The 27582-nt window shown below is 40.2% G+C and overlaps 4 protein-coding genes across 4 annotated transcripts; 3 read left to right on the forward strand and 1 right to left on the reverse strand. All coding sequences in view use genetic code 11, as the record gives it.

Moving 5' to 3' along the window:
• Positions 1–1035: 1035 nt before the first annotated feature.
• EGR_03844 (hypothetical protein) lies at positions 1036–6533 on the forward strand (the record flags this gene model as incomplete). Its single annotated transcript, XM_024493093.1, has 4 exons — positions 1036–1445; positions 1492–1728; positions 5293–5445; positions 6491–6533. The coding sequence occupies 4 exons, from the start codon at positions 1036–1038 to the stop codon at positions 6531–6533; spliced, it is 843 nt and encodes a 280-aa protein (XP_024352554.1).
• Positions 6534–9407: 2874 nt separating this feature from the next.
• Positions 9408–14885, reverse strand: EGR_03845 (hypothetical protein; the record flags this gene model as incomplete). The annotated part of the gene is made up of 5 exons (XM_024493094.1): positions 9408–9459; positions 9501–9570; positions 9714–9872; positions 14262–14342; positions 14672–14885. The coding sequence occupies 5 exons, from the start codon at positions 14883–14885 to the stop codon at positions 9408–9410; spliced, it is 576 nt and encodes a 191-aa protein (XP_024352555.1).
• Positions 14886–15309: 424 nt separating this feature from the next.
• Positions 15310–19952, forward strand: EGR_03846 (hypothetical protein; the record flags this gene model as incomplete). Its single annotated transcript, XM_024493095.1, has 4 exons — positions 15310–15370; positions 15456–15642; positions 17175–17347; positions 19435–19952. The coding sequence occupies 4 exons, from the start codon at positions 15310–15312 to the stop codon at positions 19950–19952; spliced, it is 939 nt and encodes a 312-aa protein (XP_024352556.1).
• A 780-nt stretch (positions 19953–20732) lies between these two features.
• EGR_03847 (hypothetical protein) lies at positions 20733–25447 on the forward strand (the record flags this gene model as incomplete). Its single annotated transcript, XM_024493096.1, has 5 exons — positions 20733–20816; positions 22177–22297; positions 23428–23580; positions 23622–23735; positions 25335–25447. The coding sequence occupies 5 exons, from the start codon at positions 20733–20735 to the stop codon at positions 25445–25447; spliced, it is 585 nt and encodes a 194-aa protein (XP_024352557.1).
• Positions 25448–27582: the final 2135 nt, after the last annotated feature.

The raw sequence follows: 27582 nt of genomic DNA on the forward strand, positions 1-27582 counted from the left end.
GAATAAAGAAGGAAATATTTTACGTGATGAAGCAACACGCTGCTTTTTAACGATGACCTACTTCAAAACAGTCGTTTGACGCCAATAATCTGCATAGGACGAGTGAAATTATGCAGCTGTCCATGAAGATCTCGTCAAGAACCTCTGAGATGCCTGGCCATTTATGTATAATTTGCAGGATTAAAATTCGACCCCGAAGCTAATCGAATAAAACTAATCATTTAATTGCTGCATTCGGGTAGTGATTTCTCAGTTAATGTGAAAACAGCAGCTGATCACAAGTGGGAAAGTTAGGGATTTTGAAAAAGTGACACACAGACTCTTGTCATCATACATTTTCATATTTTGCAAATTATTTTTTATGCTTGAAGTGCGTATCTTCGTTAAGCAGGATCAATACGGTTTCTCCAAGGTCAAGTAGAGGAGTTGGATGGTCCTCAAGTTCCCAGATTTAGTATATTCTTAATTCACGCAATGGGACTTGTTAATTATATTTCCGTCCGCAACATCACCTTTAAACGATCAGCACTATCAGCTTAACCAATATCTTGATAATTCCTTGGAAATACTAGCTCGCCATTTTCTTAAGAGGGCATAAAAACATTTAAGCGATTTCCTACTTTAGCACCATTTTCAGTACGTTGCAGTGATGAATGAGTATGCAAGTACTATTTTTAGATTTCAAATTATTTGACTTTTTTGCCATTAACGTTATGATTAGTGACACTGTATTGATCGAGTGTGTAGAGCCATTATTAGCAAACTCATTCTGTGCATAATGGGCGGCCGAATCCCCATCTAGTTATAAGGGTGCACAGTTAAGTAATGCTGATCAAATAGGTGACTATTTCGAGATATTTACTCTGCGTCCAATTAAAGGAGGGTAAGGGTTCCAAAATCGGAAAACAATCACCTAATTTGGGCCAATCACTATCTTACCGGCAGCAAGGCTATAAACCAATCACACAAGAGGCTGGTATTCTGATGACTATAAAAACCCCCTTCTACGCATTCCTGGGTCCATTTGCAGCAGTCATGAGCCACCAGACAAATCACCTCCTTCGTCTCGCCTTCTTCCTGGCGGTGAGTTTAGCCGGAGCCTCTACGATCCGGCCGCGTACCGCTTCAGAGCTTGAGACTACTGATCCCGAGACATTGAACGCACACAAAGACTTTCTTAGTCTTCTCCGTGGTCCTCTCATACCAGCAGCTTTCATGAACCCTCATGGGGCCAGAAACAATCCTCGTTGCACAAAGAGTTCCCCTTATGTGGATATGGATGACAAAATATTCGTGGAAGAGCTTCCAAGTCCACGGATCGAGAGCAACATTCGAGAGATCATAAACACTTTTGTAGAGGCGCTGAAAGCACGACAAATCCTGGTTCGTCTCCCTTCTCTTCCAAATTCGCAAAGAACAAAAGCGGAGGGAATCCGAGTCCTGCAGTGAGGCGGAGTGCATCTACAAGATCCCCTGCTACCTCTCTCAAAGCTTTCGCTCAGTGCCCATGTACAGTGAGATGCTAAAGCGCGCTCGAGTGAGAGAGGGCTTCGATCTTCTAAGCCGGCGACGGCGCAGCCTCGATGGACTCGAAATGGATGCAGAGTTTAAATCTCTGATTTCGAGTGGCAAGGCGCCTGTCACAAACTGTACGGGTATTTTTGCCAATTACTGTTACAATTCCATCTCCTGCATTTACGTCAGCGTTCTGGAGAGCGCTGCTTGCTCGTAAGTTGGCCACTTTTAATGTGCATAATCTCTCTCAAGGTTGAAACAAATCCATGAGTGTTTACTTACTAGAAAAGATGTGAGATCACTTCCCGACCACGCAGAGGTTTAAAATACCACACTAAATCCCTAAAAAATATTATCTGTGCCGACTCTGCACACATGAGGGTGGTTTATCATCAGGCAAGAATAAATTATTGCATTACATCATGCCTTAGACTAGTTGAGTTATAGGTAATGGATGTTCTTGAGATTAGGCTTGTTGCGATTGTCAGGAGTTGATCGCAGGTGCTCGATTATCTCCCAGAATCCAATAGCAGACGAGTTCAGGTGAAGCAGAAGGCAGCAGAGTCGCCTACCGGGGCATAGAAGCGATTTAAACTGCACTTTCGTTGGCAAAAGTAGGAGTAAACCGCATTTATTGCTGAGAGGGAGCGATAAAACCGAGCCACATTCTCTATAAAATGATTAGAATCATAAAGTTACAGAAACTTCTAACAAACTGAAGGAATTAAGAGCGTTCTGAGAGTCTAAATTAAGAATTTACGTAATCGGCGTTGTTTAAAGTTTCGCAACGCAGATGTTATTGCCAGACCTCTGTTCAGCATGACCTGAAATGGTAAACAGAAACTCCTGCTTTAAATGGATTATGGGACCAAGGCTCGGTACTAAAAAGATCAGTTTATTTTCAGAGCCTCAAATACTATGAAAACGAAAGATTGCCCTTTAAATTCTTCCGCAGGACTCAAAAAGCATTCAGAAGGACTGACAGAAGAACAAAATAAAGATGCTGGTTTACGAGGTAAAGTTGACTGTAAATCGTTGGTTTAATGCAAGAGAGAGAGTATTTGAGAAATGTGTTTTAGGATTCACTCCTATGGCGTGGACAGTAGATATTTGTAGTGTTGATCAAATGATGGGGGCCTGGAATCAACAGATATCAACATCAGAGACTTCTAGAACACTGCAGAAAGAGGTGATCGTAAACTATTAGGTAGTCCGATTGCGTGAATGATGAGTGACAGTGAAGAATTTGTGTTTAGACCTTAGTTGCATCAACAAGTATCACAGTAGTGCCACAACATCCGTGACAGAGGGGACAGTGTGTATCCTAGTTCGCTCTGAATAGCCATGTCACGGCTCGTTTAAACTTACCGGATATGGTACTTCAAGGGGTCGTATTAAAAAGCTAGCAAATAAAAAACAAAACCTTAAAGGGTAGCGAAGCACCAGAACTCCACTGGAAGATTTCGTGCCGTCTTGAAGGCAAAGCTACTTCACTTGCTGGGATGAAATCACAAAGACGTCATTCCTAACATTTATCAGAACCGAAGCCATAAAATGCGGTATGCAACAGTGGTTGTGGGCATAGTTGTGTGTTAGTCATCAAATAACAGCGATACGGCATAACCTGAGGTACATCCATTATACCCCTTGTCGTCCCGTTAATTGTTCACTAACCACGTGGAGGCTTTTGATTAATTAAGGAGAATAAACAATAAAAATCTATTTTTCCCATTCGTTTAAAGACAGAATCTTGCATTAACTATAAGAAAACATTTTGCTTAGATGATTTTTATCCCAAGGAAGTTCACTGGTTAGGTATGAAACTATTGTATGTTTGTTACTGATTTTTGGACTCCCTCCCCCTCTCTCTCCCTAGGTTACAAGTGGTCGATGACTTTGTTTGGGATAATTTAAAGAAAGGCATTTTAATTTCTTTTTTAAAGTCGTGGAACATAAAATGCCTGATTTTAGGGGCCAAATAAATTCCTTTAGGGTTGTCATACTACTTAAAAGTTGTATAGACGATGAATCAGTGAAAGGGGAGACAACATATCTTTACGCAGTGGTGGTGGAGGTAATAGTTCATCTTCTTTTTGTCAGAAAGTGAAGTAAACCTGATTAGTCAGGCCTCCCTTTCCTTGGATCGAAATTCCCAAAAGGTGAATCGTCTTAGAGTAATTGGAACATTGCGGTAAGCCATAACAATAGGTAATCAGATTGGACTGAATGGGCATCACATGAATGCATGATTTCACACCTTGGTTTTTGCAGCTTTTTGAACCAAAAGGTCAAGGCTAATTGGAAGTGGTCTATTCGCGCATCCACATGATTGACCTTTTCACATGTACCCTGCCAAACAGCCTACCCAACTAGATTCAGACAATAAAATGCCCAACAATTATTCTCCCAAATGGAAATAGAACCAGTAGAAAAGGAAGAGGAAAAAAGAGTAGACACGATTACTCAATCAAGACCAAATAAACGTCATAAGCATCAGTACTTGAGGAAGTTGGTTTTTTAATTGTCCTCTTTCAAGATTTGAAGGCATGCGACTCAAGGTTCTGTCATTTGTATTTTGTCTGCCTCAGTTTAAGAAATTGTCTACAGTACTAGCCTCCTATTTAATTACTTCCGGTCACAGAACTGGGAGTTCTGGGTCATACTCCATTCTATTTCCAGCTGTCTCCAATAGCACAATCAAGAGGGCATGGCAAAAGGCTTTGGCAACGTGGGCCCATTACCTGTTCTTCAATAATTGGTGGTACTGCTGCTGCTCTGAGGAAGATAAAGTGACCACAGAGCAATACTAAAAGGTCTCGATAAATGCCAACAATGCGAAACATTTCAGACATATGTGGAACGCTTCTGAGTGGGTGCCAGAAGGTTTCTAAATTTGGAAGTTATGGTAATAAGGTGAACTTTGAATGGAATTCGGAGACCTTTATGCCAACAAAATGCTTTGTGTCGATATCGTGATTGCTCTCACGCAGCCTCTTTAGGCACTTGGACACTCTTAAGAGGGGAAGCTGAAGTGGATGGGATTTTTGGTTAGCATCTTATCCCAAATTACGCAAATCTGACACAATTTCGACAGAAGCAAAGGACATTTCTAAAATACCTCCTACCCCTTGGAAGCTGCAAAGTTTGACATGCTGAAATGACGTTTGTCACTTTTTATTGTAAGGAGGATCAGGTTGAATCCAAATACGCTTAAAGGAGTAGCTATAGAAAGTCAAAGGGTGTCTTGAATAAAAAACAATCGCTGCGGGCTTTAAGCACACAGGTCAACCATCTGGATGGGCTACTTATTATTGTCATTTTTCGTAGATTGCATTTATAGTGATGAAAATATGGATCATAGTGATCGCCCTTCAGCCAAGAAACACTCTTCTTTTACTTTAGGCTCAACGAATCTGTTAATGTTGCATTTTACCACAATCACTTTCCATAAGCTGATGACAAACACGGAGAGTATAGTGCAGTTTACAGAATGGAACGAAAAAGTGGTGTTACACAGAAGTAAGGCAAACTCCAGTATTTAAAAATATCCATTCTGATTTTCGAGAATATAACTTGATAAATTTGACCAATCAGAAACAAACCTTTAAATGTCAAAAAGTAAAACATTGGCAAGATGAAATAAAAGAACACTTCATCATAAATAAATTTATTAAAAGGTGGGATTAAAATTTTGTTTATTAAATCTTCATGCATTTGCAAGTTGAAAAGTTGAGAAACCGCTCCAAGGGTCAACCGTGCGATTTGTTGTGACTTCAGGTGTATGCCGGGTTACACAGGTCTGCGTTGTGACCTCTATGACCTCTCGATAACCTTGGCCACCCTGTCTCAGTTTCGCACCACCACAGTTGACATCGAGGCTCTGCGACCTGAGGATTCTGCAACTATGTACAGTGTTCTCGATGCTACTGCGTAAGTCCTTAGCCTACTTGGGAATTACTCCCTATTGCCTTATACCCTACAAAAGTGCCGTTCGCTATGTTTTTCCTGAGGCTTCAGCACAATGAGGAGGTGATAAACGGAACAAGGAGCTGAAGCACTGGAAAGGAAACATATACCTCTAACACAGACTTTAGTGTCTCTGAGTTAATTTAAGGGGTTTGGTGAACTTTACGGGTGGTAGAACTAAGTGGTGATAATGTGGGAAACCCTTCGAATGAAGTTGCAGCAAATTTCTATTTAAGAAATAACTTCAACTCAGCCAATAGAGCCAACTATTTAGAAAGGAGAGGAGACTTTTACCATTCTACTATGGTTAAATCCGTTTTCCTTGTATGGGAAAAGATACCAAAAAGAATCACAGATAAGGTCGAGTACGAACTAGGTAGCGGAGATCAGTCTTAAAAGCGCGGGGTTTGTGCGAGCTTGATAAAGTAAGTTCCAAGGATGAAAAAGTCTGAAAAACCTGAATATTAGTAAAGTAGATCTTAAGGAGACCTAAAAATTTTCATGGTTATATTTAAGGATTTTAAAAACCTAAATATTGACATTTCCCGGCCATAGTAAAAAATTGAATAAAAATGATAACTTAAATTATTGAGGTCTTCAGAAAGGTAGAATAGCCAAATTTGCCACCTTTAGTTGTTCAGTACTTGGATAAAACACCCAGTTGCTAAGCATTATTAACAATAACTATCTACTCCCAGTCCCAATGGACGCAAACTAGCTGTTCCATTCCTTCCAAAATTGAATTGCTCTGTCAATTCTGAGCTGCAGGTCTCCTAGTGCTCTGCAGTGAATCGGGATAGAAGCTTTGCACCACCTTTGGGATCCGAGAGAAAAGTCCGATCTCAGTCCAACAGGTTCAATGTTCATCCCATGATATGAGATCTCAAAATAAGTGGAAGGCAGTAGGGTTGACGACAATGGGTGCCGAGCTGTACCGATGGACTGAGGCCTGTCTATGCTTTATGCTGCATGCTCATAAACAGCTATTTCTTCTTCTCTGTCCTTTCAGACGATATACCTACTCGGCCTTCGAAATAGAGGACGAAGTTTGAACAATTGCACTTCCCGAATGCATTTTCACCCTCCTAAAACCTTTCTTTTTTATCTCTCTCTTGTCCTCTTTTTACGCGAGAACAACAAGTTCTTCACTTGCGTATGCATGCACTTGTCACGTGACAAAAATGAGAGGGGACCTTCAATTTTTCACTTGATTCTCCATCCTTGTAAATATCAACATGCACACACTCGCACGTAACATTTAGCTTCGAGTAGACACAGATCCACGCGAATAAACACTTCCTTCTTTCCTTTACACACTCTCACTTTGATAATTTTATAACTGAGGATAAGTTGGGATCACAGAAGTGCGATAACGAAGCCTTAAATGCCTTCGATACTCAAACCAAGTGTTAAATTATCACAGAGCTCCTCCCCCCACCTCCTTTTGAGTGACTTCCTCCGTGCTTCCTTGGTCGGTCTCCCTCGTCTACCATCACAGCATATTTGGCGCTGTGGGGAAAAGCTCTCGCGAAGTCTTCGCACTATTCATCGAATTTGCTTTCAACCGAGACGATATCTGACTGCAACATCACAGACCACGCCTTGCAATTTTACTAAATCGAAAGTTTTGCCCTGTCCAGGAGCTGTATTGGGGAAGGGGGAATGCGATGGCCATCACATACGTCCATCGCCAGCTGTAAGAACGCTGGCCTAAGCACGGAGTCATTTAGTAAAGGATAGGGGATAGGGTTCCCCATTTATTCCTCCTCCTTACTTTGTCCCGCGTCAGTGTTGCTTACCTAAGGTTCATCCAACCGGTAGGGAGGTGGAGGAGGTATCGCGTGTTTACTTAGTTGACACCTTCATGCAAATACCGTAGGCAGCCGCGTAATGCACTAGTTCAGATGGTTCACGGATAGTGTCGCTTCATTTGTTAACAGCATCCCGAGGTAAAGTGAAACTGAGGTAACTATCAAATGCAGAGGTCATTTTCAATCCATCTGGTAAGGATTATAACAGGATCCCATTCCACAGCATATCTCCTTCAATCAACTCGTATAGTTTTGCATTCAGTAGTCAAAAGCAGGGTAGATGTGTTTATGACCGAATATAGTTTCCGATCTTTCTAACGAAGCGCCCCGAGTCTTCTCTGCAGTCAAAAGAAGTCATAGGAGAACAGTAGAGCTGAAGCTACCCGCATAGTCCGAAGGCTTCGCAGCCCCACGAAAATGTAAAGGAGGAGCTTTAATTTTCGCGCTACCGAAGTTGAGTGTTAAAGAAACAATCAAAGTATGACAGAATTATAAAATGATTGAAATTCTATTAAGTAAAGTGCACCATAGAATAGGTTGATGATTCCATTATGTAGGAGGTACAACACCGCTTGTTTTGGTTGCGCAGGAAGTAACTGTTGAATTCACCACCGAGATGGTGCTGAATTTCACACCTCACGTTGAGCCAAATTCGAGGCAAGTCTTTATTTAAATAGCCATATTTCTTTTCAAATTAAAATATGACCTTTCCGGCATCGTGGAAAACTTTTCGACCAAGTTCATGTGCCTCTAAAGTAAACAATCTCTCCGCCCCTTGGCGCCTAAATTAACTGAGGATGTAAGTGCCATGTTACTCGGCGCATCCCACAGATTCCCTTCAGGCATTGCAATCATAAAATATGGCCAACAGGAAGGTGGACAGCGCTGCCCCTCCATCCTTAAAGGTTGAGATTGTCTGAACCTTTCAATCCACTCATAAAAGAGGCACCTCTTAAGAGTGATTTGCACACACATACGCACATAAGTTCCTTCTCCCACCCCAAAAGTTCCCATTGGCAAATCTCCCACGGTACTCTTAACTAGTAGGATGAAATTCCCAAAGCCAATCGTGACATTTAAACCACGGAAATACTTCAACAGGGCACACCTTTTGATAAAAGCACGCACCTCATCCTTCGCTGAAGTCGTAAAGCGTGCGCAACAATGCGCGGTGAAGCCTAGGCTATAATTATTTCTCGGGCGAAAGACTTATAAACAGTCGTCTAAATATGGACAGAAATGTGTTGTTTTTCTTGCGGGATGGAGGCGGGGGAAATTATATTAATTTTTTTCCTTAGGGGCTAATTAAGCAGTACCCGCCTTACTCCCATTTGCTACATGTCTAGCCTCTTTTGAGTGTGAGCATCTCCTGTCAGGAGACAGTGATATTCCTCACTTTGAGGTGATAGGCAAGGAATTCGACGGATGGGGGAGGCGTTATCCCCGCTTCCAATTTTCCCCTGAATGCGAGTCTCTTCATGGACAGGCATTGTGGCACATGATCTAAGGCATACAGTAGGATTGGAAGGAAAATTTTTTCCCACTTACCCACGTGTCGCGAGATGTTAGACGTCAAGTGTTCGGCCTTCTGCAAGATATGCATAGCCAACATTTCCACCGGCAGTCCATCACATTCGCAGATATTGTTTGCCGCGGACTGCGTGGGTAGTGAGTGGTTCGCTTAAAGACAGAAAAATATCACAGCAAGCTCGTTTGCTTGGCGTTGCAATGTACACACACAAAACCTACATCTCATTGAAAGTCAGACAGTCAAAAAGTAGTCTAAAGTGCAAGACGCATTTTTTATATCATGCATAAACCCAGTGAATGGCAGTCAAATAGCCTTTGAAGCTTATTACTGTCTGTTATTGCCACCCGGCGTATGAGTGATGCCTGTCATTTTAGTTACTTTTAGTGTCAAGTGCGTTTTTATAAGTCAGCAAAGGTGCTGCCTCAAATCAGTGACGCATTCATAGAAAGCAAGCTTCAATGTAGACAATGAGGTCCACCTTTTTACAAGAAATAAGAAGCCTTCTGAAAGGTTATTTACCTATCTCTTTAGGAGTTACCATTTGGAATTAGGTAGTTTAAATCACTTCTGGGGGAGGGGATCTGCTAACGCCACTTCTGTAAATAAGTTGGACGTTCTCCAATTAAGGAAAGTTTTCTACATTCAAAGTAAAATATCAGCAACTTTCAACTTCATACTTAGATAAACTATCTAGACTGCGTTTCAGTCCAGAATAAAAAAAATATATCAAAAAATTGAGTAAACGTACTTTTAATTTGCATTAAGCTTAAAAGCTGTTTTAAAATGTGCGTTAAACAGCTTTAAAAATAAACTTTTCCTCAGTTAAAAAGTTAAAATGCCGCTGAGCTCCAGTTACGAGTCTGGGAGACAGAAGTTTATAACCTTCCTACTTATAAAATAAAGTAGATAGTCATAAAACTGTTTCAGTAACGGTTGGCAATTTACTAAATAGTTAGATTTTCTTTTAATACGCTTTGAAAGTAGAACAGAGAGATTGTTACCCACGACAAGCACGTTATTTAACAGAAGCTTTCGGTAACTTGATACGCCTGTATTATCATAACATCTTTTGGGAGTGGGTTGGAAATGCTTATCCTCATCCAACTCCTCAGTCTTTTGTGTCACGTTAGGGAATTCAAAATGTTAATTAGAATGCAGTCTATTTTATACCTTTAATGTTATGAAGAATTTTTTTGTCTTATTTAACTAATACTGCGCTATTAAGGCGATAAACTTGTAATGCCACTTCTGAATCGGAGATTGGTTTAACGAAATGGAAGTTAGGGAAATATTCCCTCTATAATTAATTTATGTTAATATGGTGCCTCGAGTCTCTGTTAAATGTGTAAGAGGGCTTATGTAATGAGAACGGAGAGGCTCTTGTCGTGGACGAAAAGGCAAGTAGCACAAATACAGCAAGGGAAGCAGTATAGACGTAAAATCTCGACAAGTTAAATAATAAATCAAAGTGGCTTTCACACCTTTGCCGTAATAATTTTTCCCTTACTACCACCACGAGTTCATTTAGGTAGCTTTAAGACAGAAATGAGTCTAATGAAATGTACTTGTCTTAGTGGGGCAACACAATGGTTCGGATCCGTGCATCTTACACCCGCCGTTGTGTTTCATTTTAAAACTGCTACTGAGAGCATAATGCGATTGACAACTGTCTTCGCCGAAGTGAACTTCCTAGGGAAAACATAAGAAAGGGGCTACTAGACCTTCAAATTCATTTAAGAGCTCTGAGTCTTTAGCATCTGAACTAAGAACAAGGTAGACAAACTAAATTTCCATGCTCAGCCACTAACTACAGAGGTCTTTCTTCTATGACATTTGAGTGTGAGGTGCCCCCCAACGAAATTAGGACTACCCTTTCCCTATTTATCCACAATCATCACGGATGCGGAGCTTAGGATCATCTTAGAGGAAGCGGTCAGATATACTAGGATTGAAGACCGAGTAGGAAGGGAGGAAAGGTATGGACGCATTGTCATGACGCCGAGGTGGTGAATGACATTGCCAGGCGACCAAGAGGCAACCGTTTTGGAGTCTGGGGAAATCGGCACAAACACACAATTGTAAAAGAGCAAGCTTATCTCTTTGTTCGCATTTTGCGCCACAAGTCACAATTAAGCGTCCACAAAGTAAATAAATAAAAAGAATGGCCGTAACTCCCACATTCGAGATAAATAACGATACTTTATCACTATGGTTCTAATTTTTTGATCTTCCATTTCACTAGATGTCATATGAAACAGGTAAATGTGATTCAAGGTTGTCTGCTTCACCAACTGAGTTCAAAGCCGTTCCGAGAGCTACGGAAGCCTCCCCTAGGATGCGTGTAGTAGTTGGAGAGAAATGATTAAACAAATCTTTATGACGATGATACAGTACATCCTGGAAGGTTCACCGCTCAAAAATTTTAGAAACAGCATAAAATAACTGTTGGAGAAACATTTGGTACATGACTACATTAAGTGGGAGGGAAAACTCGTAATGGAAGCAGATGTTTCCCTCTTGCCATCCATAAATAACAGATAACAATGAGGATGAAAGTCGATCCGCTCGCGCTAAAGTCCTTTTATCACGGCCTGTACTTTAGGTTGTTTGCTGACTGGCTCGGGATAAAAAACAGTTTTGGTGATGTTAAACAGACGAATATATTATCGCATTGGTCATTCCCAGTCAAAGGATCCGCCTCTCAACCCGCACTTCAATGGTGCGCACCGCTTTTATAAACAAAGCACTGATCAGCAAACTGAGACTTCTTTAAAAAGGAAGAAAGACATTACTAGGCAGAATAAGTAGAGAAGGACTGAAAGGCTATCGGCGTGGCAGCAGAAAGACGACGGCGGTGCCCTTCGGTGGCCCCGCATAGCCAAAGCAAAGACGTGGGTCCTGTTGGAAAGGGACTATCCAATGCAATGTCCTCCATTTCAATGGACTTGTTGCCTTAAAAGGAAGGGAAGTTGGCACAACTCAATCCGTCTTTTTGGATTAGGCATAAACTGACAACTACCGCGAGGATTAGAATTGGTCCCACAATGGTATTTGAACAGACCTCTCGATTGCACTAGATAAAAAGGGAATTTTACGTCTCAAAAAGGCTAGAATTTGACAGTAGATGGCGTATTTTTATCAATCGGGTTTTGTCGGAACACTTGCCTAATAGCCGAGTCATTTGATGCAATGCACAATTTATAATAGCTTCTAGGAGCTAAATTTTAAATCCGTCCCGCATTATCCCTTTGTACTCGTCTTACTGCTGTCCAACCTTTTACTTGTTTTCTAATCCGCTCCCTGCATTTCCTGTGCGGTTCAGATGGGATTTATGAACGTTTCGGCATGGCTCCATCCTTTCCACTTTCCCCATCGAAACAAAATTTTATAGTCGAACGATACTACTTGTAAGCAGGGCTTCTTACCTCCGCTGATTACTCCACTTGGACTTTGAAAGATTTCGATCTAACACAAACATTAAAAGTCTCTTCCAAATCTATTCTCTACCTCCGAATGGAGTTAACTGCGACAAACAAAATTAAATTTTCTAATTAATGATCTTAGCAACCTTATCCACACCATGAATGAATGATGAATTAGACATGAGTTGAAAAAAGGCGTGTAAAGTTAGCCATTTCGTATGTCCGCCTACGCGTCCATCCGGAAGTATCTTTTCCCAAAATCCTCTTTTGCTCCACTGGGCCTAATCACCATGCACAGCCCATAATTGTAATGGAAATTGAAATTAAATTAAAAAAAAATAACAAGCCAAAGCACTGCCTTAAAATATATGTCTAGGGGGAATCTGCGGGGTCGGCATCTAAGCCACCTAACGGTCCTTCTGTTCAGACATCATTATGTTCCAGCAGGACCCGCATTGCGCCTCACTGCATTTTCTTTCACCCTCTTAAGGATGATGGAGCCATTATTTTGGTGTAAAAGGAATGCAAGAGTTTGTGTCTTTTAATCCGTTAGACCATCGCGGAGACAATCGAGGAGCCTGGAGAGAGGGAAGGGAATAAACATTCACCCTTCCCTCCCTCCCTTCCTACCTCTTAGCATTACCGCGACATCAAATCTCCCAAATTATAATCATAACAACGGTATTAAGTTCAAATCCTGCTATAGTATTTTTTTGTTTTCGGTGGTGCGCACGTGCTACCGGGATGAGCATGCACGCACGCACGCACGCGTGCATCGATCGCAACTCAGCCTACATGGCCGGGTGGAGATTGGCCAACTGACCCACATACACACACTCACCACTCACTGAGCACGTGCTCTGAGGCAGAAGGAAGTCACTCTATGGGTGCGTGCGTGCCTGCATGGGTGTGTGGGTGTGCTAGTGCGCGTCTTGAATAGAGGCAGTGTCTGGTTGTCGTTCCCAGTCTTACACGAACACTCCCCGCACTATCTATCCCCAGTCTTAATTATGCTCTAATCAGTAGCCTCACCTTACCTCACGTCACCTCGCCTCGCCTCGCCTCACCTCATCGCTCTCTTCGCCTCTCGCCTAATGGGCAATGAAACAAGCTACCCTGTGTTGGCGTTTGAGGCTCCGTCGAGACATTCACAGACTGCGGCATCGTTGCCAGAATCTCTGACATTCTGTGCTCAACAGGAGAACTTTACTCGACGTCGGGAGTCCCTCCCCTCAGAGGCTGACTACACGGACAGCTCGGATAATTCTGTCATCTCGCGGAGACACCAGTTTCCTCGATCCGCCAACATTAACAACCCCATCGCCTCGTCCTCCTGGCTTCGAACAGCTCCCGCCACCTGTGGAACACCGTCCAGTGAAAGGGGATCTATTTTGGATGTGTTGGTAAAACGGATCAGTGGTGGTGGGCAGAATCAGACCTCGTCTTCAGATGAGGATCAGACGGGCGGAACGAGAGACTTATCCTCGACTACGAGCCTTCAGGACTCGGCCTGTGAATTCTTGGAGTCTTCACAACAACTCACGGAGGAGGAGAAAGCTCAAATCAAAGATGTGTTGGACAGGGTTAAGCAGGTTGAAAATCGGGAGGCCAAACGCATTTCGTAGGTTCATTTTAAGTTAACCAATCCCTAGTGATGGAATTTTCTTTCAAAAAAAAATGCTTTTTAAGAAGTGGAGGGAAAGATGGAGGAGTTGAGGCACTGATGCGTGTGATGAAATAATGCGCCATTAAACTTACAAGAGGATGTACAAGACTTCAAGCCCTAAACCTATTGGCTGATGTTTTGGGTAGGAAAAAACCAAAGGGGCAGTTTGAATAAGTAATTTAGATTGCCTCAAAAATATTTAAAATTTATTTTTCCAAACTTGACCTTGACACTTGGATCCTATTGGTCCGAAGAGCACCAAAAACAGCGAGAATTTATCCTACCAACAAATGACAATTTTACTTATACTTCACTGAGTTGTGCTTACCGTTTTAATTACAACGATTTACTTTTAGCCTTTTTTAAAAAATAACCACCATCCAAAACTGCTTTATACATGTGCTTTTTAGAGATAGTATCTCCTGCCATAACTGTGATTAAATGTTTTAGTTATCACAGTAATTTATGGCCCTTACACACGTTCCCCTTTAATGCAGAAATATCGTCCCCAGTAAGGGATATGCTGTGAAGAGAGAGGCTATAAAATGGCATTATGGCGTTACATCTTCCCTGAATTAGTAACGGTGGGGCATGTGAATTTCCCAACCTAAAGATCGCTTTGTCATTTTAGGGATTCGGCAATCATTTCCACCTGAAAGAAGACTAGACTTTTTAGCTTCAGCATTCCACACTCTTCCCTTTTATCCTGCTCCGATTGATGAGTTCAAGACGCATAAATCACACTTCGTTATGAGTTGACGCTGGTTTAGCTCAGCATCGTTAAAATGAGAAACAAATTTGGCCATTTCGACACTTTTATTTTGTGTCACTGTATTCGGATAGCGAGTTGCCCTCAAACTGGAATTCCCACTCACTCTAAATTTGACATTTTTGTGAGGAAAAAGGATCGGTAAATGCGCAAGCAATGCTGCCCTCTGGGGAGGACGTAATAAAATTAAAAGTTGTACTTTCATCCCCCTTTTTAATTGCACCGAAGCAAAATGTCGAGCCAAAAGGTAACAAGAGTAGTTGGCCAATCATAAGCCTTGCACTTTTAGTTTCCTTTTGGAAGCCAATGACTATACTACTTAAATTGTCCTCAGCAAATAACACCGAAATGAAAACGGCATTTTACAGGAGATAGAAGGACCTCTGTCCTTCCATTCATCATAAACCATTAGACGCTTCCGAAGCTTAGCAATTATACCATAAAATATAGGAGCATTTCCTCAAATACAAATTACCATTTTCTCTGTCTAACTCCTCCTCTCCGTGCGCTCCTCAGTTTTTTTGTAAGCACTTTGTATAAAAGAGCAGTTACTCACGTGGATTACGTAAAAGAGTCTTTTGTAAAGCACAACTTTAAAATTTTTCCTATTTTTACCAATTTATTTGTCTATGTACTCATTTATTGTTTTAAATAAAAGTCATTCAAGGGATTCAACGAGGACAAAGCCAGGTGGAGGCAATAATAATTAGCGTTTTGTAGGCGCTACGAGAGCTGTGGTTAAACAATGAATTTTATAATCAATAAAAATTATAAGCTTGTACATCTTATGGAAAAATGCTTTCCCAAATATCATATATTTTATCTTTTCTTGTTGATATCAGGTGTAAAGTGAAGCAATACTGTTTTGACAAATGTAGTCACTCACCTCAGTTCCTTGACCAGGTCATGTCAAAAGTCCACACTCTTAAACAATCAACGACACGTTTTTATAAAGAAACACTGTAATTAGTTAATGGGGTTGTCTCCAAACACCCGCAGGCAAAATCGCATTCAAGATGGGTACGTTTGATGGGACCCCGAGGCTCAAAATTAAAACGTTCGGTCAGTTAAAACTTAAATTGCTGCCTTTTTGAAGGTAAATACTTAGTTTTACTTCTAAAATGTAAACAACAAATTTTGTGGTAAGATTTACGTGTATTTCATTGATTTTAATGTCCACTCAAAGTGATGGCCCAGAGGAGAGAGCCTTCCATGGATTAATTACGCCTAAAACTGTGGATACGGGCAGGAGTCCAGGTATGTGATTTAAAATTAATTTGTACTTAATTTTAAGATTCCACTTTTATTGCTAAAATGCACACAGAGAAATGTTTTAACCAATTAGAAGGAGTTTTCTCCCACTCTTTAGCAAAGATGCCCTAGTGGTGTCGTCTTGTCTTGATATCAAATCCGCACCAAAGGTACAGGAAAGTATTCTTCCTAATGTTGGAGTTGTATCAATTAACTCGGAGGCCATCCCGTTCAAAAAACACATTGACCTATCTTAGGTTTATCTGTAACCGCCAAGGATGTTTGAATCAAACAGAGACTCATGATTTCATTTGTATTAATATGGATGCTACTGTGGCATCTCTAGAACCAGCTTTAATCTAGGAGACGTTATTTAAAGGGACAAACAATAGTGGTAGCAAACACATGTGTGTGTGCATAAGGCAGCCTGTGGTGATGATCCAAGTTCCTCTGATTTACTGGAGACTTCAGGGATATTTTGTAATATAGCATGAAGAAGCATGATACCTGAATGATGTAAACGTTTCACAGACAGTCGACAAAACATCTCTACGTCTATTAGTTAAGATTCCGGCTGCGGTAGTTCTATTTGCAGTCCATAGTCTCGGTATTCCTTCAGTGTTGTGAACAATCAGCCCAGTGGAACGCCTCATCCTGGTTGCAAGATTGACGCCTTACATATAATGAATTTGCAGAAGAAGCAAAATTACCATTAATTCAGGTAAACACATGCATTAGCAAGCTGGCTTATTAATGTCGAAAAGTTGCCGTTCCTTAATTCACCAAATCTTAACGTCAAAGTGAATTAAATCGCCTGTGCAAGTCGTAGAAGTAGGTAAACGAGTGTCGTAGACAATTGCACCGAAACATAAACCCCTTTTCACTCCCCTGAAATTTTCTTCCCTTTTCCTACGCTCTTAATTCTTGTTTCAACTTAATTGTACCTCTACTCGTTCAAAGCATCTCTCAGTCAAATTTATCTGAACAAATGAAGCTATTTCTTCCTTTGGAAAACTCTAAAGCCTTTAATCTTTTCTTAATAACACCGGAGATACTGCTCTTACTGTTTACCCACTAAGTACATTTCCTAGCTTTTGAAGATGCAATTCGCCCAAAATCAGCTTTTAAGAGGAACGATGTCAATACGAAGTACAAATAGTATTCTGCAATGTATGACAGTGATCAATTTAATCACTTAATTATTTTACTGCTCCGACTTTTCATTTTTCCTACATCGAAACAGGGTTATTAATGGAAGCGTTAATTTCGTAACCTTTATTGTGACGGGCTGTTTAAGCGTTTATTTCACTCATGTAGTCATGGTAACCTCCATCAAATCAGGCATTCTAAACAAGAGGGTCATTGTTCGTTTTTGTAAAATTTATCACTACAAAGCATCACTTTTTGAGCTGTCAGGTAAATGAACTGGTTTTTATGCTCCTCATTTTGGTTGATGTTTTGTGAACTACAAATGCTTACTGACGGCAAACTACGCGATTCACTTGCCATTTAAAAACAATAGTTATTAAGCACTTTATGAAGTGTAAATTGTTTCATTCTGCTTTGCTGAAATTGTGTTTGCAATTATGTAGACAACGGAAGTCACTCAGTCGCAGAATGCAACTTCAAATGCGAATTGTGCTGCCTCACTGAAGGCAATTTTTCGCAGTTCTGAACCTTTAACCGAACCTCTCTCTGAGTTGCGGACGAGGAGCATATCGGTATTAAAATATTATTCATAGTTACCTAACAGCGTCCTAATAACAATGTTAAAGGTAGAGTCAATTACAAATGCTTTTCTTTTCTCTCAAGTTATTTAATATCTAAACATTTCTTGTTTTTTGGGACCATGAGGCTAGCGACACCACCATAATATTTTCTCAAATGTAAAAATTGAGGCAATTCTCTACCTCATTTTTTTGCTTACTGCAGCACCGCGAAAGTACTGTTTTTTTTCTGACTTGATTAGGAGGAGTCTGAAGTGGGTTAATGCTCGGTCGTGCCAATTAAGGAGCAGTCTTTAGTAGAACCTGAGACACAAATCAAATAATGTAGCTATTTTAATTTCAAAAAAGGCAAAAGCTACAAAGACGGGGTGTCAGAAATAGGATGTGCCTTACAAAAATCCGCAAAAAGCATCCACCTGACCGGGTATAGTTGGGGCTACTGTAGAAGCACTAAAAATTTACGAAATTTTCTTTTACAAACCAATGGGATCTCCCATAGGAACCACTGCTCTATAGCAAAGACGTTGGCCTGATGTTTTAGTCTTCCCTATTTAACTCATGGAATAATCGAGTGTCAAATGTTTATTCTACGATGAGTACTTCCATAAAAAAGACAATTAATTTATTTGCACGATAAGTGCACATTCAGGGGAATATGGGGCGGAGGATACATTTAAGTACTTCTTATCTACGCGCTTCTCCCCTCCCAATTTCCCTACTTGTAAAGATTTCACCCTAACCTAGCAAAGATCGTTCATCTTTGCATTGCCTCGAAATCACGGAGGACTGGAGGAAGAGGAGGAGGAGGCGACATTTGGTTAGAGGCAAGACAGACACCTCGTGGTACGCGGGTGTCTCAGCTCGGATGCATTAGCCCCTTGGCTGCAATGCAATGCGTGTGGCCCACGAAACTATTTAATTATTTATGTGACCTTTTAAGCCGAGGTGGTCAACTACATTCCATCTCGGCAAAGGAAATTGCAGTGGCTAAATAGTATACTTTTTGGTCAAGAAAGACTGAAAAATGAAGAAAAAATAGGCTGTTTTTTCCAAGGATTACGTAGTTTGTGGAGATGATTTGTTGATGAGGGATTTTTAATTAAAGTTCAAATCCAAAAACCCAAAATTCCCATTTTATTAAACGGTTTCGTGCATGTGAGAGGTATTGTTGACACAAAAGCATAAACAAAACTTAATGCAAAGTTTCAAAGGGAAAGATTGTGGTGATAAAATATTTATACCTCATTGTTAAAAAAGTCCCAATTGAAATGCCACTTTTTTCTCGGTCACGTTTGGTAAAATTTATGCGAAAAACAAATTTTGTTTAATGTGTATCTTAGTGAGGCATTTAAGTATAACTTCGTAGAAATACAACCATAAGGATCAGCGAGGTCCTCACATTTAATGACCAGTCATTAAAAAGGTGCCAATGGTAAGTGATTTTACTCGCCTACCTATCTATCAGTCTATGCAATCACCCCTCCATTCCATCTATTTGTACATACATCCTGTACCCTTCCGCACACTCATCTTGTATCCAGCCTGTTTCCTTTTACCCACTCTTCCATCTATCCCGCATCCATTCCTGCATCCTGTGTTCAGACATATAAACAGTCTTCCATTCATCTATTCATTCATCCATCCATCAATCCATCCATCTATCCGTCTATCCATTCCTTATTCGTAAATCCTTTTCAACCATCATTCCAATCATCTATCAATCCAAACACCTATTCATCCCGCATCCATCCTTCTACCTCGTATCCTTTTTACCAGTCCATCCATTTAATATCTTTCCTTTCAACCATTCATCCATCCACCTATCATCCCTCTATCTAGCCATCCATCCACCAATTCCGCACCCATTCTTCCGTTTCATATCTATCCATTCGTTCATTTATTTATTCTTCCAACCATTTATCCCATATCCTGCCATCCATCATCCGTCTATTCATTCATCCATTTATCCACCCATCCGTCCATCCATTCATCTTGTATCCATCCATCCACCCGTCCATCCATTCCGTATTCTTCCATCCATCCACCCATCTTGTGTCTTTTCATTCATCCATCCATTTACCCATCAGTCCATCTACCCATTCATCCGTCCATCCATTCATCCATTTTTCATCCTTCTCTCTATCCATCTACCTACCTGTCTATCTACCACTTATCTGTTTCCATCTCTACCTACTTATCAGTCTGTCTATCTACCTACTCAAATACCTGTCTTCATATCTGCCATCTTACCGGCTAATTCATCTATTCACCTATCCACCAGCCTACCAATCTAACAATTAGTCATCCATCTGTTTATTCATTTATCTGGCTGAAAGAAGCGCTTTTCATTCGCTTTGTTCATCAAGCCTACCCATTCGTTAGAAAGCTTTCATGAAATATGCACGACTTCCCCAAGTTTAAGACAGCGTCAATCTGCAAGGCGGAAACAATATGCGTCCCTTTGGTGGTAAGGCCTCCCTCTTTAATGGAAAGGTCAGGCGCCCATTTGCGCTGTCCATTCTTTAGTCCACCTTTAAAGACTGGGAGGGTGGAGGCACCCAACTGCTGAAATTAGGAGCAAAATAAGTGGTAAAACAACCAGACACTACTTTATGAATGCCAAAATATATGGTATCCGGTTTACCAACAAATTTTTTTTCCAAGACTACCTCACACTTGTTGAACGGATTTACCCATTGAACAGGGCGTTCCATCATCAGCAGATGGGTAGTTGAATTGGGTTCTACGACAATCTCATTGAGAGTCTGATTGGAGAGCACTTCTACAGAACTCATCAGATAGGGAAGGCAGGAAGGCTTTCCACTAGGTCGAGCCTCCACCCCTCATGGTCGATCACTGAAGCAGGTAGCTAATATCAAGCCTAAATGACTCTCAGTCCATGAGGATCAAAGACTGCGTTCCGTCCACCATTAAATGGGACAGGAGGCCACAGTAATGACGTGTTAATTGAGTCAAATCATCCCACAATTAAACGAACTTTGAGTTATCACATGAAACTCTCACCCTAGATGCAATGAGTTTTTAGGCAAATTTTTGACTCCAAATCAATTTTCATGGCTTTTAAAATGCTAGATAAGCCAGTGAGTTCTTTACCCTCAAACAAGAAGGTAACACCGACCGATTTAACCACTGATAATGTAAGTATCATTAACTCCTCACTTTCGAGCTGCCACCGAAACCTCCGTAAAACAAGAAAAAACTATCCACGGAAGTTGCGGAAATAATCTGGAAAAAAAATTTTATCGAAATTTTATTAACCTCGCTTCACAATCAGACGGAGTTTTAGACAATAGCACCGGGAAAGTGGAGTGAGAGGGACGCAGAAGTATTAACAGTAGGTAGAAAAGAGGGACGAGTTAGCTACAACTCAATTAAATGCAAACATAAAGTCCAGAACGCCCACACAATCCTGCGTAGCAATGCATCCTTGTGACGAAGAATTTATTTTTAGGTAGTAACAAACTTTTATTTTTATCACTAGTAATCTCGAACTAGAATTGCGGCAGAGAGAAGCCGAGGTGGCACGACGAGTGGTCAGCTCGGCGCAAGACATCTATGGAAGCGTCGGTGGGTGCAGTCTCTGTGATTCGCCTGCCACAGTCGAAAGGATGGAAGAAAGGGCTGCCAAATTTCGGCAATGCGATGATTGTGAACGTCGTGTCTGTCCCAACTGCTCCTTCACGATCAGTCAAAGTGATTCAAAAGTGCGTTTCTTGGTTTTTTATAATAATTTTATTTGATAGTGGATGTGATTTATTGATGTCAAAATTAATGTAGAGGTGACCTTGACAGTAACCAATGGAAAATGTCTGGGTTAATTAGTGAGTGATTTTTTTTTGTTTTTATACTATTTCCTGCTCCAATTTTTTAAAGATTAGTAAAATTTAAGGAAAATAAGATTTACACTAACAATTAAGACTAGGACGTCTTGTCATACTCATGAAGACAGTTTATAAATGAACCAGTTTACGTCTACTTAAACATAAAATCAAAAATCACACTTTTTATGAAATGCGTGAAATATTACATGCCTAAAAATTATTAACAGTTGCTAAAATTTAGGAAGCTTTTAGACAAGAAGTCTCCGAAATAAAAAACATCTCCACTTTTATTAATAGTTTTCAGTTAAGAAATTGCGTAAAATCTTTTTTGTCTGCTGAGTGGCAAGTCAAGGTGCACTTAAAGTTATCTGTGGATTACAAAAATTTTATACATTTGCACCTTTAAGAGATTTGCACCTTCTTGTGTCATGGAGGACGCCGTATTTATTATTTATAACCAGAAGCTTATTACAGTTTGAGGTATTTAAATTGACTTAGGGTAAAAAGCCGGCCAGTACTGTAGGACACTACAGCCTTTATTCCATGCACAATAGCATGAATTATGAACCAGAGCCTGGCATTTGGTTATTTTAGGGTGGATACGGCTCTATTGGGCAAGAAAGCGTTTTGTTTTTTGAGAGGCAAATGCCTACTTTGTTTCCTTTTTTACAAACAGCATATAACTTTAAAACAGATCTCATATAAATTTTTAAGGAGCTCTCTTGGGGCAGTTACAAGTAAAAAAACACTACTTGTTTGCATTGTTTGGCCGGGGCCATCCAGTGGTCAGAAGCAAAGTAACAAATGTTTGCTTGCTCCCTTCCGTTGTTTTGATAAAAGAAAATTTTGCGCAATCACTTAGAAGGATAAGCCACAAATTCAATTTCCTCGAAGAGGTGTTAATCACTTTCGGCGATTTGCATAAATTAGAAATAGATAATTAGGCCTTCGAATAAGGATGAGTTAGTATAGAAACATTTGAACTTTGCATTACCATTAAACTACGAGCTGGGAATAATTGGATGATGCTACAATATTACAAAAGAACCTAATTCAAATATACTCAATTGAAATGCCAGTACTCTCTACACTTAAATGCCAAACTATTAGACCTAAAATGCATAAACAAAAAAGTGCCAAATGTTTGTTTCAAAACACAAGACACATGCAAAACAACTTAAATTTAAACTAGAGAAAAAAAAGCTCCTTTTGATGGACACATACGCAATAGATCGGTTAGAACTGCAAAGTATCCCCTTTTTAGCAATCAGATCTCAAGAGGCTTTTTCCACTGAGAAACAAAGATTCTTTTGATTGGCGCAATTCAGCGGCTTTCTCAGACCCAACCGGCATTTAGTTAGTCGTCTCACTCTAGTGTTTGGCTTGATGGAAATGTCGCCATGGTTTGAGTGAAGTAACAAAGCAACTCCCAAACGACTAAATAAAAAGTCTACACTGCTGGAGAAACTAAAGCATTCCCAGGGTCAACCTTTATTTTCATCAGACGATTTTGTTGCAGACAAAGCCCGTGAGTCGCAGACCACAATACCGAGTTCTTGGTTCTCCTAGTTAATTATTGAGAAATATATCGGAAACTGATTTCATTAGGCAGTAGCATTTACATGCCACCCTTTTAATAATTGCTTCAAAAGTTGTATGCAAATATGCACTTTCCCTTCTAGCGCAAGCGATACTTAATGTTCCTTTAGCTGATTAAAACAAGTTAAAACTTTAAAAATACATAAAGTTAAAAACTATTTAAATTAATTTAGCAGTAACAAAGCTTTTAACGAATGATTCTGTTAATGGCAATGCGCAAAAGTTGCCTTAATTTGAAAAATCTTTATTATGGATAAATTCCTTTAGCACCTTCTACACGGAGATCCTTTAAGCATACGTTTAGCTAAAAACAGCTTAATTAATTTAGCTTCTGTAAAAAGCTTTTGTTGCATACAAAGGGAAAAGCTGCGATTTCTTTTGTTCATCTCTGGTCTTTTGTTCTGCTTTCTTATGCAAAAACAGCCATTTGATTCTAGAGGAACAGCGTTTGCTTATTTCTATTCACCCATTTATAGCACAAGTAACAGGAGCGGAGTAACTTCTCACATCATTGCAATCTAGAGGAGAAGGGTTATGTAATGAAGCATTTAAAATGGGATTTATTTATACTCACATTCCCTGCAGTTGCATGTCTGATCGTGGCAGCAAAGCTAGACAATAAAGAAACGGTACGAAGTATTACAAACTAGGCACTCACTCAAAATCAGGATTTTCGAGAAAGAATTGCAAATAAACGCAACTATGGAGCATTAATTAAGCTACCATTCGTTTCATCTATGTAGCACTAAGTTTTATGCGCGTACTTTTTGAAAATCCTTTAAGGCAACTCCCATAAGGATAAGCCAAAATGGTTAAGACGGAAGTACTAAGAAAGAATAGTGTGTGGGGTATCTCGAGCTAGAAATTGCTTCATCAGTCTGTAGAATAGAATGGGAGAAATAGAGTTCTGCTGAACCATCCTGGTTATCTACTTGACATATACCCCGGCTTAAAGGCTTTGGTTGTCTGTCCCAAGTGAAGCATGGTCTTCTCCACCAAATGTTGCATTAACCATTCCAAACGCAAGACATTAGACCAACACTAGAGTTTAAACGCCGAATAGATAGTACGTTAGGGCTTTTTCAACCACCTCGACGTTGCTGACAGCACCTGATCATCTATTTGTTTCATAGAAAAGGCATTTTTTGAGGAGAGACCGCCAGCTCTTCTCAGAATTTGGAGGAAGAGGCATAAATTTTACCCTTCATCTCCAGGCCTACGGAAGCGAAATTTTATGCCAAAGGTGTCCAGTCGATGTTGCACCGTTTCTTTGGAAACAGCTTGTGATTTCTCTTGTTTTTGTAAAATTATCCGAATTTGCTCATTTACAGCGTAACAAAGGCTTCATCAACTTTAGACGCTTAATTAATTTTTTGGTACTTTAAGTAAACGACAATCCCCTATTTCGTGATTGTACAATTTACCACAGAGTTAAGCAATCTAAGGTGCGGTGAGCAGAAATTTGGCGTGAAAGGTTTACCAGTTACCAAAAAAGATCCAAATTTTGCCCCTAAAATAAATAATTAATTACGTTCCTTAAGAGGTGTCCCGGATTGCTTATAACGGAGAAGCTTGCTAAGCGCATTTTTTTTACGGAAAGTCCTAAAAACCAACCAGTAGGTGGTGGCTCTTTGAATTTGGCATCCTAAAGATTTTTCAAAATTGTCCAAGGTTGTATGCTCTCCCCCTCTCTATTGGAGGTTCCGCGAGTGATTTGCAGTTTATGTCGAAGGAAGAGGAGACTGATCGCCACAACCGGAGCCTGGACTCAAGGAATTTCCCCCGGCGAGGATGAGGTACCCATTTCTCATTTCTTAAAGAGCTTAAAACACTACCTCCAAGTAGGTACTTGGTACCATTTTCAAATAACTGGCAAACATTTAAGTAAATTTAGGTAAATTACTCCAAGCTGCCTCAAAATGGCACTTTAAAAGGGCGAGCCAACCTTTTTGGACTTTTTTGGAAGGTCACTTTATGAAATACACCACTTCCGATCCAAAATATCAATGACTGGTAATTTGAAGCATACTGTCAAATATAGGCGGATTAAAACAAAAAAATGAAGTGGGTAAAATCTATTAGAGGCATTAAGGGGAAAAGCGCATGAAGATAAAACTTGTCGGAAATTTACCCTTCAGTGTCAAATATGGTATTTTTTATGTTTTTTGTTAACGTTTGTTAGACATTTATTTTATCAGAGAACGGCTAGTCAGATTTGACATTTAATTTGTTCAGGGTTTGAAAAAAACCACAAAACGTTCTTTGTGAAGTTTATCCAGCTGCCTATTAGTTGCTTATCAGCAGTACTATCATCAAAACAATTTCTTTTTAAATATGTAATCATTTAATCTGTTTGGTACATGAGAAGTATTACTGAAAACCCAAATATTATAAGCAACGAGGCCTTCTCCGGTGTTTTCAGCACAGTTTTATGCCTCAAATACTTGCATTGGTATTGTTAAATTCCTTGCCGGTAATTTTGTGCTTGAGATTTTCCCGTCGATTAAATTTTGTCGGACTTAGCATACCTCCAAAAATAGTTTTATTACAGAGGTACTGGGTTAATAAAAGCACTGATGACGAGGGCAGATCTGATTGCATTTACGGCTCCTTGGCAGAACTGAGCACGGGCTCTTCCATCTAACACAAGATGCATGTATTTAGTTTAGATTGAACCGCTCGTTTAAACAAGCACCTTGCTTCTTTTACATTTTCACTGATTTCCCATGTGCTTTAATGGCACTTCTTGTACGAATGGAAGGCTTTATGTCAGTAACGAGTGCAAAGGTTTCGCATGTCAAAAAGCTCCAACAGTTGTAATTAGACGGCCCGTAAAAGCTCTTCGATGACAGCGTCAAGATTTTTCACTCTTTTGTCTACCCCAAACATCAAGTCTGAAAGTTGGCTTGCAATTCTAAAATCTGTTATCTGTTATTCTTGCCATTTTACAGTTTAGTAGTAACATAAAACATGCTGCCCTTCCAGTTTAATCCCTCTGGATAGTCAATTTCTTCAAGGGCAACCGCAAAGGCGGCCAGATCTACAATCGTACAGAGGCGTTGGCGGTCACCCTAGACAGCAGTAGAATGGAACGTTTGCACACACTTTGGCAGCTTTCCAAAGACTTATTTTTTTTACTTCCTCCAAGTTACCACCCCCGACAATTACGAGGGCGCATAGCTATGGGGGCTACGGGGACTTCTACGACACCAAATCTGTTTACTCTCGATGGAAGGTCACTGATAAACGTCTTTCAACTCCCAAAATCACCATCGCCAACCTCTTTAAGCGCCCAGGTGAGTTACACCAAAAGGTTATATCCGTTTGACGTCTGCTAGACGTCGGTGGAATTACGCTGACGTCTAGTGGTGGTTAGTTATGCTTTGGGGGTAAGATGAATTGGGTGTTGTTGGACTGCGTTAATCCGGATGCAACATTCCACGAGAGAATTAATTTTTCGAAAAAGTATTTATTGAAAATTTTTGAGGCTTAAATTGAAATTCGAGGCTCAGCCCTCTAATTGCTTTGTATGCAGCGCCTTTCAAAGTCCCACAAGGCAAGATAATTACCACCTATCAAACGTGCTCTCTCTAAAGCTGAGTTCAAAGCCTATTATTTCCTGTTCAGGCCAAATATTAACCAAGAAGACAAAGGATTCTTCATTTGGACGAATTTTTAGTGAGCTGATTAAAAATGCCGCCAATTTTTCACCGTCCTCACAGGCTATTGGCTAGTCAAACGGCTGATGTTAATGCTTTACAGAGAACATGGAGAAGAACAAAAGTCCACGAATTGATTTTTGTAGAAAATTTTTCAAATGCTACTAAAATTAATTTGTTTGGGTTGGAAGATAAAGTCTTCAGCGGGACTGTGGGTCCATTACATCCCACCTTCCAACACATGGGGAGTTGTGCCGACTCATTGGATTTCAGCTGACGCTAACGAGGCATAGGGAGTCTTATGGCCATTAGAGTAACCCTATTTAACCAAGAAGGTTGCCATCTGTGATATTTATGAGCAAGTATAGTAAAAGTGTATCAATGAGTCCTCCAAGAAAATGATTAGGCGTGTAATTCTTAGTGGGGCGGGCCCTATGGAACTGAGTTATTTATCCCAACCTTGGAGAAATAAAAGGTCATGGATATTAAAGAACACTTTAAAATTAATGTTTTCTTATAGGTAACCTCTCTTTTCATCCAAAGTCATTCCTTAGCTTTCGCACCATGGGAGGTGCTTTGCTTAGCTTTGGTTGTGGACAAAGTAGTCGATGGGATAGTAAAAACCAGCCACCACCGTCAGCTATTAATGAAAGCCAAAGGGAAATCTAACCTTAAAATCAGCAATGCAGGTCCTGGATTTCAATGTACCCATGTGTTGTTATTTCCACAAATGTATGCATGGCTGAAGTTGGAAGTTGTCTGAAGCAGGACTGCCGAAAAATCGCCATTATTCAAACATTATGCGCAATTAGAAATGCTGTGAA

This window comes from Echinococcus granulosus (genome assembly GCF_000524195.1).
Source record: "Echinococcus granulosus chromosome Unknown EG_S00021, whole genome shotgun sequence".
Taxonomy (NCBI): Eukaryota; Metazoa; Platyhelminthes; class Cestoda; order Cyclophyllidea; family Taeniidae; genus Echinococcus; species Echinococcus granulosus.